This window comes from Ptychodera flava, assembly GCF_041260155.1.
Source record: "Ptychodera flava strain L36383 chromosome 23 unlocalized genomic scaffold, AS_Pfla_20210202 Scaffold_23__1_contigs__length_28996876_pilon, whole genome shotgun sequence".
Taxonomy (NCBI): domain Eukaryota; kingdom Metazoa; phylum Hemichordata; class Enteropneusta; family Ptychoderidae; genus Ptychodera; species Ptychodera flava.
This window is the reverse complement of record NW_027248277.1, coordinates 16,734,224-16,755,392: the sequence shown is the minus strand read 5'-3', so window position 1 is coordinate 16,755,392 and position 21,169 is coordinate 16,734,224. Positions and strand designations below refer to the sequence as shown.

The following is a 21,169-nucleotide window of genomic DNA, read 5'->3' as shown; positions in this document are numbered from 1 at the left end:
ATTATTGAATGTGTGAGACATTGCTGGGTCAAGGCACTTTATTGAGTCACCAGTGAGTCAGTCTGGATAGGAACTTTGGTGTAAAGTTCAGCGCAAGAGTTCTGTACAAAAGTTCAAGGGTTGTCTTGTAATAGCCATAGGCAATATGTGCATATTGTTCTTGTAGGATTATCTCCTCCGACCTCAGACTCATGTAGTAAAGTACATGTGTTCAGTGTAACGTACTGTGCTATCAAGAGGTAGGACATCCAACACTCCTTATGTCAGTGTATATGTGTTCATGTAGGGTTTCTTCACTTCACATACTAACCATGAACTGTATCTGAAACACCATGTTAAGGGGCCTTATCTGCTATCAGCTCTGTACCTGTCTACAGCTGGTTTTACTCAGACAACACCTACAATATCCAAATTGGGATACAATTTCATTAACGGCTTAACTTTACTTCACTTCACACCTATGCACAATGGCTGCTGCATCTGAACTTCATGGAACTCTGGGAATTCTCGACTCTGAACATGACATTGAAATCTCCAAGTGTACAGTTGAAAACATTCCAAAACATCTCTGGAAAGGTGACTCTGCAGACCTACTGATCACAACCAGAGATTCCACTGGAAAACAAGTCATCCCAAAACAACAAGTGAAAGCCAAGATAACAAAACCTGATGCATCATGGGAAGACATCAATGTAGCTGATAACAGAGATGGTACACACAGAGTTACAGTGGCTGGACAATTGGATGGAAAATATCAAGTTACCATGACAATAGGAGATCAACCAATACCAGGCTGTCCTGTCATCATACCTGTCATCAAAGGATTGGTGAAGACCATTGGCAGTCAAGGAAGTGCTGAGGGAGAGTACAGCCTTCTCTATAGTGTGGCCATAAACAAAGACAGAGACATTGTCACTGCAGATACGCACAATCACAGGCTGCAGATAACCACCAGAGAGGGAACATTTAAGAAGATTTTGGAATTCAAACAGTTTGAGGAACCTTTCAACCCAATTGATATAGCTATATCAAGTGATAATACATACCATAGTTTAGATAGCAGGAATAAGCAAGTAGTTGTTAGTGATGAGAATGGACATGTCATCAGATGCTTTGGACAAAATGAGTTGAAAAATCCATGGGGTATTGGGATTAGTCCTGTAGATGGCAATGTCTATGTTACAGACAGGGAATGGAATCGTGTCAGGGTTTATACACAACATGGCAAATACCTTAGGTCATTTGGGTCAAAAGGTAAAGGTCAAGGGCAATTCAACTGGCCCTGGGGTGTAGTCATAGCAACTACTGGAATGGTATTTGTTGCAGACTACTACAACAAGCGTATCCAGGTATTCAATGCACATGACCAGTATTTGTATTCCTTTGATTGTCAGAGTGGGGACGGTGAGATGAGATGTCCCGCAGGAATTGCACTCGAAAATGATAAATATGTCTATGTTACTACTGATTACCCTACCTGGGAGCTAATAAATGTTGACCCTGGCAGTCTACTGAAGTTTGAGAGTAGTGGTAAGTTTGTTTATCGTATTGATGAAGATAGTGATTGGGTTAGCTGCTCTAGTTTAGCACTGACGGATGATGTACCTTGCAGGGTGGTTGTACCTATCATTCTTGAGGGCTGCATCAAAGTGTTTGTACAGTGACAGCATCATAATAAATTGTACCAGATTGTGTTTTGTTGATTGATATCAGCAAGGCAAGTGTAACTAAATACTAAGAAATCAGTTGAATGAAGGTGAAAAATGGGTGTGGCCTTTCAAAATTTCATCATTAGTAGTCAACGACAAAATTACACTTAAGGAAGTTGAAAAACTTGAACTCCCTTACATTAGCTTAGGATTAATGTTTTTTAGCCATAGACAATTTTAGAAAATGTTAAGGGCAATAAAACTAGGCTCTTTTCATGGTTCAATGAAACTCCTTTACAAAAGATTTTGAGAATCGATTTCAATTTTCCTGAATTTAGTTTACTATTGCATCATGGGTAATACATGAACACGTTGAAAGACATCTTTGCTGTTATTATCTTTACAAAAACATGATAATTTTGTTTGACAAGAAACTTTTCATTCTATACTTTGTTCAGTTGTTGATACAAGTACGAGTACAACATTTTCAAGAGATGTCATTATGGTCTGTTAAATATTTTCTTTCTTTAGTTTGAGAATTTTGAAAGAAAACTCACTGTTTCTTTTCATGTCAATGACTGTATTCAAGACATAACACTTGATGTGAATTGAAAATGTTCTGGTCTTTCAGTGCCTGTATTTGTAGTGTGCAGTTGTCTGTAAATTTATACTTTGGTTTCTCTGATAATGAGAATATGTCTATATTTTGGTCAATTTTTGTCAAATTTACCGACACACTTCATGAGACAACAGCAAAATGGTTTAAATGTATTAAATATGTAAATTACCATTAATTCCATGTGAAACTCTGACACATCTTTTAGTTCATTCATTGAGGTCAAAGTTCAATATTCAACACACTGGGTTTAAATCTCAGTACAACTGATGTTTTCTTTGTATCATGCAACTCTAAATAAAAATTTTGGTGATAATTTATCCTCAACATAACTGGTTATAATTTTGACACAGAAACACTAGAATGCAAACAAAAGCAAACAGGTATTATGTTAACTTAGTTTGATTGGAATCTGGTGATATACCAAACACTTGACCTGTTCACCCCCAATTCCTTGTAAACAGTCCACAATTAAATTGACTAACAATGGGTTTGGGCCAAACCATTGTGATGAAAGAGTATAAGCTGAACTAACTGTAACATTTGATGTATCTTCAAGTATTTTGTTTACTTTGTGAAAGTTTCTTCTTCAAAAATTCTGTAAAAACCCTTGTGTTAAACTTGTCAACACAGCCTTGTAAGTTTGTCAAATGTTATTTCTAACATCTTAATTTTAGTCCAGACTAGAATTCGTTTATCAACAATGACACTGCAATGTGTAAAAAATAGGTTGAGTTATGAAGATTTACATTTGATATTTCAACAAACTGTCAGCCGAAGAATAAGGAAACCAATTTCTTCTTTTTAACAAAACTGAGAATATTTTGAAAACATTTCAACCGTTCTTTTAACTTCAACTACCTACCGTATATGTTAGATGAGTTCCAAATCAATGATGAACTCTGTATGGAAATTTACCACCAAGACTTGAGTTCAGTTTACTGACACAGCCTTTGTATGTATTTTCAATTTTACTTTTGACATCTTCATTTTAGTCCAGACCAGAATTCATTTGTCAACAATAACTTACAATTGTACATGATGAGTTGAGCTGAGAAAGCTTGTATTTGATTTTTCAAGAAACTTTCAGCCAAAGAACGAGAAAATCACAGTTTTTTTGAACAAAAATAATAAAAGACATTATGAAAACATTCAAACAGTTCTCCCTTGAGTCTTTTACTTCAACTGGCTTGATGGAAGTTCTAAATAAACAATGATCTTGAAACAGTTGTTGAAGACTGACTCTATGTTCTACCTGCCATAACCAGTCACCAGAGGGCGCTATGCAATACAATGAAACCAATCATCTGACACTGGATTTCCAAAATACACATTGTATTCATATATGTAAATTGTGTATTCTTTAAATATGCAAATCACCATTGTCATAATGAATTATCAATGAAGAATTTTCATTGGCCTGAATAATGTCCTATAGACTGTATATGGAAATTTACCACTCAGACATAGTTGGTACTAGGGTTAGTGCCCTCCAAGGGAAGGCAAAACAATTTGTATGACACAAATTGAAGAAAACTACATTTTGTTTGAGTCAGATATAGATTTGTGTGGCACAAGGTACAACATGGTGCTCTACAACATGAATTGGTTGCAGCCCTTGAAAATTTTGTCCTTTCTAAAAAAGCTGGAGTTGATTTTGATGACCTTTTGACGTAAAATTTTACACGTTTTTTTTAAGCTCCTTTTGATGTAAATTTAGTGTTTCCTTCAAGAATTCTCATCTCCATGTATAGACCAGCCTGTGCCTAATAACTGTGTATTGTGATTCATACTACATGGTCAAGAAGACTATAGTACAAACAAATATCTGATGTAGTGTACAATGGCAGCTCAGAATGATAATAAATCCACATTTTTACACACAATGACTTCATTATTCACCTGATAGACCATAATACTTGTTGTAGATATGGCACAATCTATCATTGCATGCCTTTCTTGACATATTCTTGTGCAAACTTGTTGTGAACACAAACAAAACAACAATGGCCACACTAGACTTATCGATCAAACAGCAAGATAAGTTTCCTGTTGGTTCTGACATTTTACTGAACGTGCCATTTTCATTACTGTTGTCAGAAACTTATTGAAAACATGTTATCAGTGTAGATTATGAATTCACTGAGCATTTTTCCATTTGCAGATTTTTACAGCAGTATCAGTGACAGGTCAAATTAATTATAATTTCCATGCGTCTTAAGCTTTGCTTAAGCTCATGTCAAATTGGCAGGCAGATGATTATTTCAGAAAATATTTTAGATGGAGCAAGTACTTTTTACTTATTACTTACAAGCAAAATTTGGAGATATGCAAGTATTTTCAGAAATGAAATGTCTGATATAAATTAGTAATTGCATAAGGTTATGTTTTCAGTACCTCCTTGTATGGACTCCAGAGCGACTGCGTGGTGATTTATATTGAAACATTCACCGTAATCACGGCTGTGAAAAAATTATGAAAACTTCTTCTCTTTTGTCCAATACAATATTCATATATTCAAAGTCTAGAAGCTTATCGAGTCAAGGTACTTTTTTAAGTCACTGGTCAGTCAGTTTGGTTGATATGGAATACTGTATAAAGGTAAGGGTTTAGGGTTCGAAACAAACATTAACAGATGTCATACAAATACCGGCCCTGGGCAATAAATACACATCTTGAATCAACACAACTATTGTGAAAATGACCTCTGACTTTTGTCACAATTAAGTATACAGGGGTATTCAATATTACAATGGATCGCATGATCAAAAAGTTGGTCATCAAGAACTCCCTATGTTAGTATACAGTGCTCACATTGGATTTCCATAAGTTCAGAACTCTGACCATTCACAGGTCACATGACACCATCAACTGCATCTGTAACATCATCTTAAAGGGCACTATTTGTTAACAGCTCTGTACCTGTCTAAAGTTGGTTCACTAACACACCTATGCACAATGGCTGCTGCTTCTGAACGCAAAGTTTTGGAAGAAATCGGTGAAGATTTCCTGTGTTGTACCATCTGTCTGGAGCAGTTCAAGTCTCCTAAAATTCTACCATGTCTGCATACATTCTGTGAGCAGTGTTTAGTCACACTGGTTGAGAAGACTGGATCTCTAAACTGTCCAGAATGTCGACAGCAATATCAGCTTCCTGTTGGAGGAGTGCCAGCGATAAAAGGCAACTTCTTTATGAGCAATCTGATTGAAATATTCAAGCAACGACTGGAGTCTATGCAGGGAACTGAGATCAACTGTGAAGCTTGTCAAGAAAAAAAGGCGTCTCACAGGTGTGTGGAGTGCAAGAATTTTCTTTGTAACATTTGTCTCCAGGCACATGGAAAACTACCACTCACACAGACACATCAACTGATGACCATTGGAGAATATAAAACAGCAATGACAACCAGTCCTGTTACACTACAAGCAGTGGAATATTGCAATGTCCACACCTGAGAAAAAATTGATTCTACTGTGAAACCTGTCAGGTACCTGTCTGTACAAACTGCACCATAGTCAAACACCGCATACCAGAACATGTACACAGAGACTTGAAAGATGCAGCAGATGAGTATCTTACAGAATTGAAAGCCATGGTTGACAAACTGAAAGTGAAAGAACAGGAAGCTGAAAAGAACAAAACCCTGGCCAAGCAGATACACACTGATCTTACAGAGCAGTGCAGCAGAGAAGAAAGGAAGGTGAGAATGAAAGCACAAGAAATCATCAAGAAAATAAAGAGAGAAGAGCAGAGACTGATAGATGAACTGAAAAACAATTACAAAATGAAAATTAAAAGAACAGCTGCTGATATTGATGAGATGGAATTAAAACATGGTAACATTAAGAGTGCAGGCAATTACATAGAGACACTGGTGCATCATGGGAATGCTGCTCAACTTCTCTCCACAAAGGTGAAAGTTGGCACTCGCATCAAGCAACTGATTACCATGGAAACTAAAGCAAAAACTGAACATGACGACTTCATATTCACACCACATGATGAATTCTGTGAGCATGGAATTCTGGGAATACTGAAATCTGATGTGTGTATGTCAAAGTGTACAGTTGAAAACATTCCAAAACAACTCTGGAAAGGTGACTCTGCAGACCTACTGATCACAACCAGAGATTCCACAGGAAAACAAGTCATCCCAAAACAACAAGTGAAAGCCAAGGTAAGAAAACCTGATGCATCATGGGAAGACATCAATGTAGCTGATAACAGAGATGGTACACACAGAGTTACAGTGGCTGGACAATTGGATGGAAAATATCAAGTTACCATGACAATAGGAGATCAACCAATACCAGGCTCTCCTGCCATCATACCTGTCATCAAAGGATTGGTGAAGACCATTGGCAGTAGAGGAAGTACTGAGGGACAGTACGACTATCCCTACGGTGTGGCCATAAACAAAGACAGAGACATTGTCACTGCAGATAAAGACAATAATAGGTTGCAGATAACCACCAGAGAGGGAACATTTAAGAACATTTTGAAATTCAAACAGTTTAAGAAGCCTTTCAGACCATGTGACATAGCTATATCAAGTGATAATACATACTATAGTTTAGATAACAACAATAAGCAAGTAGTTGTCAGTGATGAGAATGGACATGTCATCAGATACTTTGGACAAAATGAGTTGAAAGATCCATGGGGTATTGGGATCAGTCCTGTAGATGGCAATGTCTATGTGACAGACAGGGGTCCGCATTGTGTCAGAGTTTATACACAACATGGCAAATACATCAGATCATTTGGGTCAGAAGGTAAAGGTCAAGGGAAATTTAATGATCCCTTGGGTGTAGTCATAGCAACTACTGGAATGGTATTTGTTGCAGACTGGGGTAACCAGCTTATCCAGGTATTCAATGCACATGACCAGTATTTGTATTCCTTTGATTGTCAGAGTGGGGATGGTAAGATGAGATACCCAAGGGGAATAGCAATTGAAAATGGTAAATATGTCTATGTTACTGCTGGTAGCTCTTTATAGCCAAGTAGTCTACTGAAGTTTGAGAGCAGTGGTAAGTTTGTTTGTCGTATTGATAGTGATACGGATGGGCTGGACTGCCCAACTGGTATAGCACTGACAGATGATGTACCTTGCAGGGTGATTGTAGCTGATTCATTCAACCACTGTATCAAAGTGTTTGTACAGTGATAAAACATTGCAATAAATTATATAAAATGTTTTGTTGACTGACATTGGAGAAAGCAAAAGATTGATAAGCTTAAGTGGAGTAATATCATATAGGGCTCAGCCTTGGTATCGCACCACGGTTATTTAGAAATTTATTTCCGTCTTAAAGGTACACTGTCACCTGTTCCAATTTTGCCACAGTTACCATGGAAAGAGAAAATCTAACCAATCACAGATTTTAGGCAGGTTGCCGCTTTTTAAAATCAGCGCCCTCACATTGACATTTTGAATACCACGGAACGCCCCTTTGACCATATATTGGCATATTTAGATTACAGGTGACTGTATACCTTTAAGATGGGCAGTCAATTGTATTATTGATTCATGATAAGAATAAAATAGAAATAATTGTTACTCGCTATGTCCACTTACTCACACAGTACATTGACCCTGCACATGCATAGTCAGTTAGCCATTGGAGAGACTATCAAATCAGTTGAATGTAGGTGATAAACGAGTAATTGTAATCAATATTTTATCATCATTTGCAACAACACAATCAAAATACACCTTGGATATTGCAGCAAGATAAAAACAAAAACTGCACTTCTTTACATCAGAATATCATGAGGTTTTTGCTGTAGACAATTTCAGTAAATGTAAAAACTTTGACAACCTTGACAGACATATTTGCTCTCATTTCATTTGTTACAAAAAGATCATTTCAGATCATGAATTGTCTGACAAAAACATCTTTCTCTCAGTGGTTTGTTCAGTTGTTGGGACAAGTACAAGAGATGTAATCATAGTCTGTAGAAAGCTTTCTTTGTTCATTTTGAAAATTTCTATATACCAATGATTTTTTTAAAAACCCTTTCACCCCCAGTTCTCTGTATACAGGTCCAACTTTACCATAGAAAACAATGGATTTGGGACAAACCATGGTGGTGAAAGGGTTCAGTCAATGATTGTATTCAAGTTATAATGATTGTATTCAAGTTATAAAAACCTGATGTGAATTGAAAATGTTCCTGTGTTTCAGTACAATTAAACCACACTATCAATGTCACAGTATTGTTCTAAGTAGTGTTTATTTCACACAACTCCTCAATTTACGGTGTTTCTGTCAGAACCCACCAGGCAATTCTGTCAGAACCGACCAGACAATTCTGTCACAGCCCACCAGGCCATTCTGTCAGAACCTAACAGGCAATTCTGTCATAACGAACCAGGCCATTCTATCAGAACCTAACAGGCAATTCTATCAGAACCAACCAGGCTTATCTATTTTATCTATTGACTTCAAAACAATGGAAACAAAGACTGGTTGGTTCTCCAGTACCTACTTGTAACACCTACCAGTACATGTATTGTCTATTTAGTTACGTTGCAAAAGGGACGAGCTAACACGTTCAGTGGGCAATGTGATGATTGTGAAGGTGTGGTTTGAGTCAGATAACCACTGCCCTCCAGGAGTTTCTGGTTAAAGGCGGAGCCTCCCTTAAAAGGGCGCCAACCTATGGGCGGCGTTCACTGAGTAAGTGGACACCAAACAGGCAACATGAGGGCACACGCTCCAGAAAATGCTACTTTTTAGTTTTTTCGGACCGCAAAAACGCTGACAGACTGCCAAGCGGTCAGCACGAAGCTGCTGCCGATCGAACCCTGTGGTTATATTCAAATTCTAACGTGACTGGAAGACGTTTTTTAAGGAAATTAAAGTGTGGTGCTAGGGAATAAATGACCATTGGCAATTTGAACCGACCGGCGATCAAACGGTTATATAAGCTCTATTTGCAGGATTAGCAAAAAGGTGACAAAAGATTGAAATCAGTTTGTGTAATTAATGTAATAGAAATCAAACATCGTACTGGCCATGTGTTTGACTGGGAGGAGAACTCCACTAATGCGAGAACCTGGGATTGAAAAGTGCGGCTTTAAGATTCAGAAACTCCTCGGTGTTGGTGGTTATCGATTACTTAGTGTAACTAACTGCTCTAGAATACCATAGTCTATGCTCATAAACAATATATATAGGAACCAACCCCTAGGGTACCTACCACTCGAGGGTTATAAGGTTCTCAAATGCTGAGTATGAATGTCCCATGAGTATAGCTCCAGGGGGGTAACACTCCTACACTTGTTTCAACATGTTTAATAAGGGAGTCCACCTCTGATGTCGAACAATAAGGACCAGTTTTTTCTGATCATCTGATTTTGAAATGGTACGGCGCAACTTGCAATGGAAGAAATAATCGGAAGAAACCAACTAAAACAGTGATAGGGTAGTCAGATGGGATAAAGAGGGTGAAATCGTGACTTACATCATTAAGCTGTGACAGCAATTTTGCTCTGTGTGTACAGTTATCTTCATATCCGACGATGAAGACGACAACTTCTTGTTGATATTTCTTTTTGGTGATTGCATCACTGATAATTTTCTCCAACTCAATCTGCAAAAAAGAAAGTATTATAAACAAAACTGGTTAGATGATAACATTATTTGCAAAATTTTTTATGTGTATCATGAGTGTATCGGTAATAATATCTTCCATTTTTTGGACATCATTGAAGTACAACAGTTCAGTACGGTATCTCAGTTACTTTGTTTGACAACACTGAGAGAACACATCGCAATCAATACATCCTTTTGTTCCGGAAACAACAAACCAGGAATTCAGCGGAGCGTTCCATTGGAATCCAGATCATTCATCATTCATGACAAAACTCCAAATTATTTAAAACTTTGTGTCTAATCTGTTAGGCAAGAAAAAATCCTTTTTCAAACTTACAAACTCAAATCATATTTTTGCCATTTAACCCTAAAAAGCAATGTTTTTCATAAAACTTGTGCTGTGATTGCGCGTTTCTTTCAAATAATTCGATGTTTGTTTTGTAAACCAGTAACTTTCAAACATACTATGTACAAAGCAACGATAAAAATCAATGTCAAAGTAGACACATTTATCTGAAATTAATGAAAAACATTATCTTAAAATATTTTGGCTCTGATTATTTCCAATGAAAGGGCATCAAGAATTCATTATGAGGTAATCTTGATTTGATCAAAATGAAACTTTCATATTACGGCATAAACTTGGAAGACTGAAACTGAAACATAGTGGTAGATTGGATTTCAATGCAGTGTTTAGCAACATGTAAACATCATTAAATTTTAATGTGTCTATGTGTGTGGGGAAGGAGGGCTTTGTTGTCTTTTTGGTGCACAGTATGTAATCAGTATCATGTGGCATGCATTGAGTGTGTGTATGTGTGCTACATTACATTAGGGAACCTGTCATATTACAATATTTGTGTGATATATATATATATATATATATATATATATATATATATATATATATATATATATATATATATATATATGTTATAGTTTGATGCAAATTGTGTGAAAAGTATTTATTTTATGAAGTTTCAGAATCGATATTTACTGAGTTGAACTCTCTCAGCCAAAAAAGATGGCACAAAACTCAAATTTTTGAAAGAGGTCACCTTATGTAACCTAACTGCTATATCTTTTTAACTACTGAACACTGGCATGAAGAATTTGATTCAGGTAGTGTTGTCTGGACACAAATGTCCGATAGACACTTGACACATGTCACTGCTGACACAACTAGCGATCAAAAACTCTAAGACATCCAGTGATTATCTGTCACTACCCTTGACAGAATGTCATAACACAAGCCTTTCTTGTCAAGTACCCAAACTGTGTCACCTTAACAACTTGAAACACAACCTTGCCAACGCTGATCACACCCTGATAACCTCTTGACCCCTACGATCGCTATTCTTCTACATCGATTCCCGAGTCCAAACTTTCCATAAATTGACTACAGAGGGAGTAACAGGTCAGAGATCATCTGCTCATCCTCGGAGAAGGTAATGTTTCACAATTTGCGATGAAAATATTTCATCATACATGAGTGGCTATGTTGCTAGGGTGACAGACATCAGCTATTTCTTACATTAGGCTTGTGATAAAAGTCAACCATAATGAGGGATTTAACCCTTTCACCCCTATTTCTAAGTCGAGAGGTCCAACTTTACCCTAGAAAACAATGGAATTGGTTCAAACCAAGGTGGTGAAAGGGTTAAAGGACCAGTAATGGCTGGTATTACATGGATTTGATGGTATATGATGTTGAACCTAATATATTTGAGATCAATATTTTGTTTCCGGTCCTTCAAAGTTTGTACTGTATTCAGATATATGTATGTTATTTTTTATCACAAAAACATTGAACTTGGAAAGAGATGGCTCATCAAATCAAACTGCATGGTTGGACTGTTGCATGCACTTGAGCAAGCTGGTGTCTGGTGAAGTGAATATTGGTCTGCTATCTGCTTTTTGCTGCCTATGGTATTCATGTGTTGGGCCAGAAAGCTAGAATCACAACACACTGCCGATGTATAGAGTCTTTCCCTTGAAGAAACATGTCTTTCTGTAAAATTTTATAGACATCCTATGATGACACTGTCAATCTTTGACCCTTATATTGTGGGCAGGTTTTGTGATATTGAGAAGAAAGGGTGGTTTCAAGCCTCAAACATCAGCTCATAAATATTCAAAATTTTTTTATAATTCTTTGCCGAACACATTTAAAAGGTGTGTTATTGGTATGGTTATACAATTTGTACCTTACAAAGGGAATCACAAATAGTTTTACTAAGCTGTGCCACTTCACTGTACCAGGCCGTAAAGCCACTGAGTTCAAAATACCTCAAAGACTCCCTAGCACAGTTTACAAAAGTGGGAGTGCAGAATGTTCAAAACACAAACTTCTCAAAATATATCAATTTTTATTAATTTCACCAGATCAGCTTAATCCTCAGGTCAAATATTGACATAAGGTATTACAATATTGAAAAGATGTTACTGAAAGACTATGCCATTTTAATTTCCTTGCATACTATTCAAGACATCTGACTGGAATCACTGCTTTTCCAGAGCACGGTTGGAATTCTCTCTACATATGTACCTTTTGTACCTTTTCATTTTGGGCTAAGGCTCAAACGGCATGACATTGAAAGGCATTGTGGGTAAAAAGTCGACATCTCACCCGGCTGCACACTACAGGAAGAGTTTTAAATAGTGATCTGATAAATAATAGCAAGAAGTTCTGTTTATTTGTGAAACCAGCTAAACTCTTTCATTTTTCCATCTTTTTAAGCATTTCTGGTATGAACTTCCTGTATAAACTAAAACTATACTTTTGCTTCTGTAATCATATGTGTTTTATCTGTAGGAATCTGCCATACTGAAAATATGAGACAGAGATTTTTACGACTCACTTAGGTGGCAAAATTGTATTTAAGGTACCGACAATTGGTTTGAACATTTCTCAATCATAGTTTGGCACTATCCTCCCATTTGCTCAGAGCTACCAGTATGATAAAGTGTAAGAAGATGTGAGGGAAGTTAGAATGCGCCTTGGGGGATAGATTGGCAATGCTGACTCTCAAACTTTCACTATAACTTTTGGTCTACCACTTCTTGGGGGTAATTTTGAAGGTCATGGAATGACTTAAGTTTTCGTTGATTTATTTTTGTGAGAATTAAAAATTTTTTTTTTCCCATAGAGTAACACAGGAATGACATTTTTTTTAATTTCATGTGTTAGTGTATACTGCGTACAGCCTGTTTCAATCCATGATTTCAAAATCGAACAATTTACAGTTTCATTGGGGAAGCCATGGTTACATGAAAAGTTTACTGTAAGTTTTCAGTTTCAAGGCACATTCTACCTTAAAGAGGCACTCCCACTTGGTAACATTTTTAAAACACATTTTTTTAATGCCAACGGTCGATATTTGACATGGCGACTGCACGCGGATCGCGAGATATCGATAAAAACATGTCCTCAAAAAAGTTAAAGTTTGAATTCCGGTGGCCCACCTGAATTCAGCTTCCGAACATAGAACGTTCGGCACTGGGGCCATTGTCAACTAAGCTATGGAGTACGAGTCTACGCTGACGCTGCTGTACGCCACAGCAGTACCACTCGCGTCGGTGAGCGGTCATGTCCCATGGGAGAAAGCCGAGTCCTACTGACTCGGCAAAAAAACGAAAAACAAAGTTTGCTGATTCCACCAGAATTCGCATAGGTGACTAGCACAGATATGGTGGTTGATACATAGTATGCATAGTGGCCGCCGCGTGGTATGCGCGCATACCACACGCGGCGGCCGCTATGAACGCGTAACTGTGTGGCAGACGACAAAATGTAGTCATCAGAGGCAACTAATATTTTACACGTAAAAACTGATATCTATGTGGTATTATTTAAAAATTTAATACAACTGATTGAGAATAATGAAAACGACAAAAACTAGGAGAAGTTTTAAAAAAGAATTACCAGAGGTAAAGGCATTGATAATGATGTATATAAAATCATCGCAGTAGGAGGTAAATTAATTGCGTCATTCGAACGTTTTTGGACTCCTTAGAATATCGTCAATCAGCACAACAACACACTTTCGGGGGATTTCGGGTCATAACCAGAAACGATCGTAAAACTTCGGGATGTGAAAAATACGCTCAGGAAATGACATGTTTTTATCGATATCTCGCGATCCGCGCGGAGTCGCCACGTCGAATATCGACCGTTGGCATTAAAAAATGTGTTTTAAAAATGTTACCAAGTGGGAGTGCCTCTTTAAATACATGAAGGATACTCACAAGATCTGGAACCAAGATGGCCGCTTTGTTGTCGCTTGCAAACTTCTCACTTAACTCAAATGCATCAATTGTCTGCAACAGAACAAGAGAAAAACAAATTATAATAAATATCAATATTGGAAACGTCTCCTTTTTTCTTTTTTCTAAAGTATATTTTAACAATATGCAATGATGTTGTTGAAGAATGAATTCTGTTCCAAACTTGAATTCACATGTCCACAATGACATTGGCTATCATGACATATACTTGGTAACTGTGTTGACATGCTGAACACTACCCAATTGGACACTTAGATTATACAGCTTTAACCCTCACACCACCATGGTTTGGCCCAAACCCATTGTTACCAATGCCGATTGTGGACCTGTTTATAGAAAATTGGGGGTGAGCAGGTTGAAAGCTACAGTGGGGAGAACAGAGAGAAACCAGAGTGAGGTCTGACAGTCAACATGTCTCTTTTCAGTAAAGTGTTCGGTGTTCACAGCAGAGTAATTAAATAGTAGTGGCCATTGCTCTTTGAAGTTACTGAAACAATAGAAGCTCGCTAACAAAACAATTACTCTTATTGATATGCAAATCAATTCCTCAGCTCAAGGAAATACCTAAGGAGAACACTGGTGTGAAATTTAGAACTATCAGTATTTCAAAATAAAATCAGCAGAACCAGCTAGAACTTACAACTAAGTATGACACTGGTTGACCAATCTTTCTAATCTCAAAAACATGGAGAAGCACAAGGATTCAGTTTTCCACAAGATTTTGGCAAAATGGTCAGTTTTTGAAATTGACAGCTTTCTCATTGTAATTTCAGACAAACAGCTGACAAAACTGATCCAAAACCATCGCATATCTTCAAAGTCAAGAAAAACTTCACAGTCATATCAGTGACTGTATTTCTCATGGCTGAAAAGTTCACTGCAGGACCTACCTTTTCGACTCTTGTTTTTATTTTGTCCAACTCTTCTTGTGTTTCGTCAGCTCTACGCTTGGCCTTTGCACGGGTGGTTTTGTCGATGACCGCCTGGGCTGGCGCATCGCCGCGATCCAACATGGACATTGGAGAGATGTGTGGTCCGTGGACGTCAGCGCTCATCGTTTAGCAGAAGATCTGACGGCAACTGAGTTGTGCATGGAATGAGTTGTACGACAAACAATGACTCTGAACTTGAAGACCTCTGACCTCCAGCATCAAGGGTCAAAGTTCAAGGATTTGCCCAGAGTTCATGTAAATTTCCAATTCGTCCAATCACAGTGGATGATTCTTGTCTATTTGGCCAATCAAAATGAAGTACGGCACATCTGATTTCTTGATTAATCGACTCAAACCTGCAAAACATAAATATTGACATTAGAAATTAATTGAGGAAACATCAAAAAAGGTATTTTTAACTTGTTAAAAATGCTGTGCATTCAACACCAGAGGAAGAATTTAAATTATTTAGCTTGTTTGTGTTTATTGTGGTTCAATTGTCAATGTTGCCATTTTGTTGGTTGTATTATTCTCTGTCTATAGTTGGGGATGAATGGTGTAACACATCTTGTCAAATAAGGGTAATTCTACCCAGGGTAAGTTTGACCTCTGTAAAATTTGGTTATGTATGCAAAATACATGGTTACCTATTTACACCAAGATGTTACAAACAATAAATATGTTGACCATTGATTCATTTTCACTGTGGTTTCATTTATCGTGTCTAAAACCAGGGTCGAATATACACATGGTCACTGTGCACACCTGTTCAGAGTAGTTGTCATGGTGAGTGGTTGCTTAGCAACATGGCAGGGGTATACACGATGCCATGATGGCATGCTGGGGGAACTTTAAAATGCAGTAGTTGAAACGTCAAATTTTTAGTGATATTGGTATGGTGTAATAATTGGAATTGTCAATGAGATTGTGGCTGGAGAGAACACACAACAGGATGTAACAGCCATGATAAACCCACTGACCTCAAATTCATGATCTAGTTGTTTTGTGTCTGGGCTAGTAATTGTTATGGTTAGGCTATTAGTTTTTTATGACCAGGCTTGCACTTTTTATGTCTACATTGGAAGTATTTTTTTTTTTGCTTCTACAAGCCTTAAGGACCAGCAAACTATTCAGCTGCTAGCTAAAATTTGACATGTGGGCTTTTCAAAACTCACGCTGGACTAGTGATGTTTTTGGCAACTAATCCTTGGGCTAGCGGATTTCAAAATTATTTGCTCACCTCATAATATATAACTACAAAGCGATGACCATGGTTTCCATTAACTTTAATTTAATTTCTGCAGGTCAGGGTATCAAAATTATTTAAAAAATATCAATATTGTTATCCATAGTCGATCAAGAAAGGGGAGTCTACAAATTTATCCCCTTTATAGGAGGAGACAACTTTTCATGCGAAAATAACCACCTCACACCCTTTCACCACAATGGTTTAGCCCAAACCCATTGTTACCAATGGTGAGTATGGACTTGTTCACAGGAAATTAGGGGAGACTGAGAGATTCAGCCAGGTTTTAGAGTCTCAGCCAAGTCCAAACCATGTAACAATTGAAGGTGCAGTGTCCATGTAGGTTTATACTGAAGTGAACTCGAAGAAATTAAGTGCTGCCCACAATTGGGCACACAGTCCATATAGCCGACAATGAGATGCAAATGATATGCGGTTAAGGTCTCCTCAACTAACTTTCAGCGGTTTTTCACTTTCTACTATTTTTATAGTATTTTTTACAAGGCACAGACTTATTCTACCTGCAACTTAAAACTGACGGTGATTTTGTAGCTCATTCTTTACTATTTCTAATGGTTTTTGGTAGCCGGTAACACACACTTCGTGTTCGTGTCGGCTACATGGACGATCTGCCCACAATTGACACAATACAAAATGCAGTCCTGCCTGATTTAAAGTCTGGTTATTTGATTGGTGCAAACAAGATTTTGTTGGAGCAATGATATTAAACACAGCATCATTAGTCAATGTTTGGGCCGGAGTTGCAGAGACCCATGCATGGTTGAATATTTCAGTCTCGGAATTAGGGGTGAACTGGTTTATAAATATTAATAGACAGTCAATTTGTCCAGTGTATAGTTTAAAATAAATTCATTGCCTTGGATAACATGATTATAGGCAGTTAAATTTAATGTTAAAATCATGTTAATAGGAGTAATTGATCAGTTGATTCACCAACATATTTTGTACATGGAAGTATGTCCGTAAAAAATTGTGATTTTAAATGGACTTTGAACTTCAAGATGCGTTGCTACCAATACACAGTACAAATATACAAATACAATGTTACCATAAGCTGTACGAAACTCCCTCTAATTCCTTAATGATAAAACATTTCCATTGTTTTTCTAATCAGAAATGGACCATGCCACTGAGTAAAGGTATGGCAGGTTTCACATCATAGATTTAAATGTCGTAGACTGGGCAGCAAATTTAATTGTTCCGTAAATTGTTTTCTGAGGTTTTCGGAGACTGGAATCAGGCTGACAAGGGTCATAAATGAGATACATAAATCAGAAGAGGGTCAACAGAATTCCTGCGACGTCTTGGAGAATTCCTTGGACGTCTTGGAGAGTATGGGATTTATGGAATGGGTTAACGTTGAATATTGTTTGTTGTCAGGATATGTCTGGGCCACAGTAAACTCATTAAATCAAGGTGTCGCTGCAAAATACCATCAAAGCTACGATTTGAACCACTTGCCGTGATTAAGATTAGAGGTGGTCTGAACATTGACACCAAATTTTTCTATTTCTTCAAAAATTACAATTTTTTGTTCAAATTTTGTATGGTATGTAAATTTTTTCTTAAAAAAATTGCCATACATAATTTTCAGCCAACTTTTATGGGATTTTTTTGTATACAAGCTGCTTCGGCAAAATTTTCTTTTACAAATCTTTGCATTTTTTTTTTCAATTTTTGATCACTGCTGTCAAGACCTATTGGTCAATTCCTAGGTTGTCCTAGACAACATGTGTACTTGTTACCTAGTGAAATGCGTTCTGTGAAACCTCAGTGTGACGCTTTGCGTTGCAGCTAGAATTCAATCAGTGTGAAAATAGGAACATTGGTGAATTTTTTCTTCCTTTATGTTTGCTGTACTTTGTATCTACACCATTGAATGATATCTTGCTTTGATAATTAGTTGCTTAGTGACTATATCTAAACCTTGTTCATCAGTGTGCATTCAAACTTCTACAATTTCACAATAATTTTTTTTAGTAATTTTTGAATTCCTTGAAATTTCTTAGCCCTACACCAATACATGCATTGTAAAATTTTTTGGGGTCAAAGAGAACACCCTTAGCTTTGCTGACTGCCAGGGTGACTGGTATGTCTTACTGGCTTTAGACTGTAGGTACACTGTTCTTTGTGTGGTACCAACTAAAACACAGGTTCTCAGTGCATGGTGCAGTTTCCAGTAACCGAGGGTACAAATATAAATACTCACTTTGACTCTTTGCCACAAGGTCAGCAAAAATGGCACACACAGCGGCAAACTGTCTGATCAGTGACTATAACTGTGACCTGGTCAAGGGTCAAGTTTTATGTTGAGGTCAAAGTTCATTCACAGTTGACAGCTGAATGAAACATGATAAAGTGCACAGTCACTTCTATTTAATCATTAATCAGCAAAATGGATAAAGGTAAATATTGCCAAATTTTGTGTGGATGCTTCAGACTCAGATGTTAGAATTTTATCACTCAGCTTTCGTAGTCAGTTTTAATATGCTTGACATCTGAAGATAGTGCACCGTAGCCCAGCATGTAGGTCAGAGTGCTCCCAGTAGTGTGGTAAAGGTCGTGTAACACCAGGAAAACACACACTGTACATGCAGAGGCTAACTGCAGTGTGTCTCTAAGTTTAGAGTGATTTGTCATTGCCTTAAGAACTCCTATACGGAAGAAAATTTCACATATTACAACATGTACTAGTATGGTGCTGATGCAGAAATATTTCAAGAAATTCCTTAAATGAGTGGAAAACTTCAGAAATACTATCAGTTAGTGGAGACACCAGGCAACACAGACCTCATGTACATATGCAATGCACAGTCACCCAAATGGCATGCTTTTGGAAATGCAGTGTCGTACCGTATGATATACGGTAATATGAAGAAGGCAATAAACAAACATATGACTACATTAAATCAATAAAATATTCGATATAAAAATTAGAAATATTATGTAAATTAACTGACTCCATAAATCTTTGAGTTGTAGGCTTATAGGCTGAAACAGCGAACAGTCTTTGCAGACTGTTAAAAGCCAGGAGCAGGGTCAACATTTTACTATTGGTTGAACTACAAAAGTACACCGCTGTCACTCAAACAATTCTGATAGGTAGTGTTATTTCAGTATCCTGTATGTACAAGGTCAATACTGTGTCAGTTACAAAAAAACAATATTGGGTTCAACTATAGAAGTGCGTCTCTTTGATCATATTCCTGACACAATTTTACAAAGTACAGCCTTGAAGTTGAACATGGCTACTTGACGAAATTTTATCAGAGGAATGATCTAACAGCAATCAGCTACAGCCAAAATAAACTGTATTAGTTTTAGCTTCTGTAAACCACCTTGATCATGTCATGACTTTTCCCTAATTTGGTGAGTTCAACAAAATCCTCACTATAATAGTGTTCTAAAACAGATGACTGATAAACGACTAGAATGGAGAAACTATATCTGTGGAGTTACCGCCCTTCCATAGCAAAAATATGCTACAAATGAACTGACAGTATGAATTTTGTAAATATTAATATTCACATCACTATGGCTTTTGTGAAATGTTAACAACGAGAAACAAGCTTCATTTTTTTCTTGGCATAAGGTTGGTAGCAAGCTGTTTCTGTGAGCAAGTTCCTTTAATAATGCCAGGCCTTACCCCATCCCTTTCAAGAATTGAAATATTCCAGGGTTATATCATATTCATTTTGGAAGGATTTGTATGCATCATCATGAGACACAAGTAAAACTTTTACACCACAGTGCCTTAAAAGTTTTTTCCACTAAAATCATTTGACCTGAAATTTTGAATTGGGCCTTTAAGGCTATTAGTATGCACTATGAAAGAGAAAGACTTCACTTTTGGTGAAACTTTTGTCAAGGAAACTTTCAACCGTTCTCATAAAAAAAATCAAGAATGAAAATCAGGGACCACCATGCAAAGTTTAATACAAAAGAAGCAAATTAACATTTTATACCTATATCTGAAATTCAAAATGGCTGCCATCCCTGTGTAAACTCTACGGAGAAATAAAATATTAAAGTTTCGAAAAAAATAAGATGGTGAACAGTTTTCTTACTCAAAGTTAAGTTAGATTTCCTTAATAAGGAGCCCTCACAAGTGGTAGATCAGAAAAGAATTGTAAAAATTTGAGGGCTGAATATATCTGTCCCCGAGCTACATTCTACCTTAGGCCAGAAAATGGTTGAGACTGTTGTCTGTTTTACTTAGGGTATTCAGTCACTACATACTTAACTGAGTTTTGAGAAGCCCTGTTGAAAACTCTCATAATATGAGACAATGAAATGATGAGTTAGATATTTCACCTATTCACCGCCAGTAGTAGTACTCTATAAACAGATTCAAACTCACCATTGATAACAATGGCCCGGGTTTTTATAGGCCATACCATGGTAGTGAAAAAGTTACATTGCCTTTGTATTAGAATTTGACCTTACTTTATATTGCATACGATGTATTTCATTGTATCAGACCAATTCAGACAGGAAATGGACTGCTTTCTGAGCAACGCTACCTAGATATCAATCAGACAGGTGTTTCGCTCTGTGTGGCAGGGCTGTGTTACTGGCGTTAAAAGACGGAGGCCGTATAACGCTGGTAACACACAGCCCTGGCACACAGAGCTAACAGGTGTTTTGCTGCGGATCCGTAGCCCTACCACTCCCTTGCTGCCAACACAACCAGCAAGGGAGTGGTAGGGCTACGGATCCGCAGCAAACAGGTGTTCAGCCTACTGAGTGACATCACCTAATGACTGTTTACGTTGGTTGGTTCTCTACATCTGTACATGTGTACTCAAGGAGG

At 37.3% G+C, this 21,169-nt stretch overlaps 2 protein-coding genes across 8 annotated transcripts in view; one reads left to right on the top strand and one right to left on the bottom strand.

Annotated features, from left to right (window-relative positions):
* Positions 1 to 2,654, top strand: part of LOC139123500 (tripartite motif-containing protein 2-like) — a 39,583-nt gene extending 36,929 nt beyond the window's left edge. Inside the window, exon 3 of the mRNA XM_070689658.1 lies at positions 1,668 to 2,654. The gene's annotated coding sequence lies outside the window, so the exon portion shown is untranslated. The remainder of the gene's footprint in view (positions 1 to 1,667) is intronic.
* The window catches only part of LOC139123508 (myosin-4-like), a 275,832-nt gene that overhangs the window by 253,370 nt on the left and 1,293 nt on the right, over positions 1 to 21,169 (bottom strand). For all 7 annotated transcript variants that reach the window (XM_070689667.1, XM_070689669.1, XM_070689670.1 and 4 more), the window contains exons 2-4: positions 15,048 to 15,445; positions 14,119 to 14,190; positions 9,740 to 9,868 (exon numbers count right to left, since the gene is read on the bottom strand). In XM_070689667.1, the coding sequence (XP_070545768.1) occupies positions 9,740 to 9,868; positions 14,119 to 14,190; positions 15,048 to 15,212 (366 nt within the window). In that variant the 5' untranslated portion in view covers positions 15,213 to 15,445. The remainder of the gene's footprint in view (positions 1 to 9,739; positions 9,869 to 14,118; positions 14,191 to 15,047; positions 15,446 to 21,169) is intronic.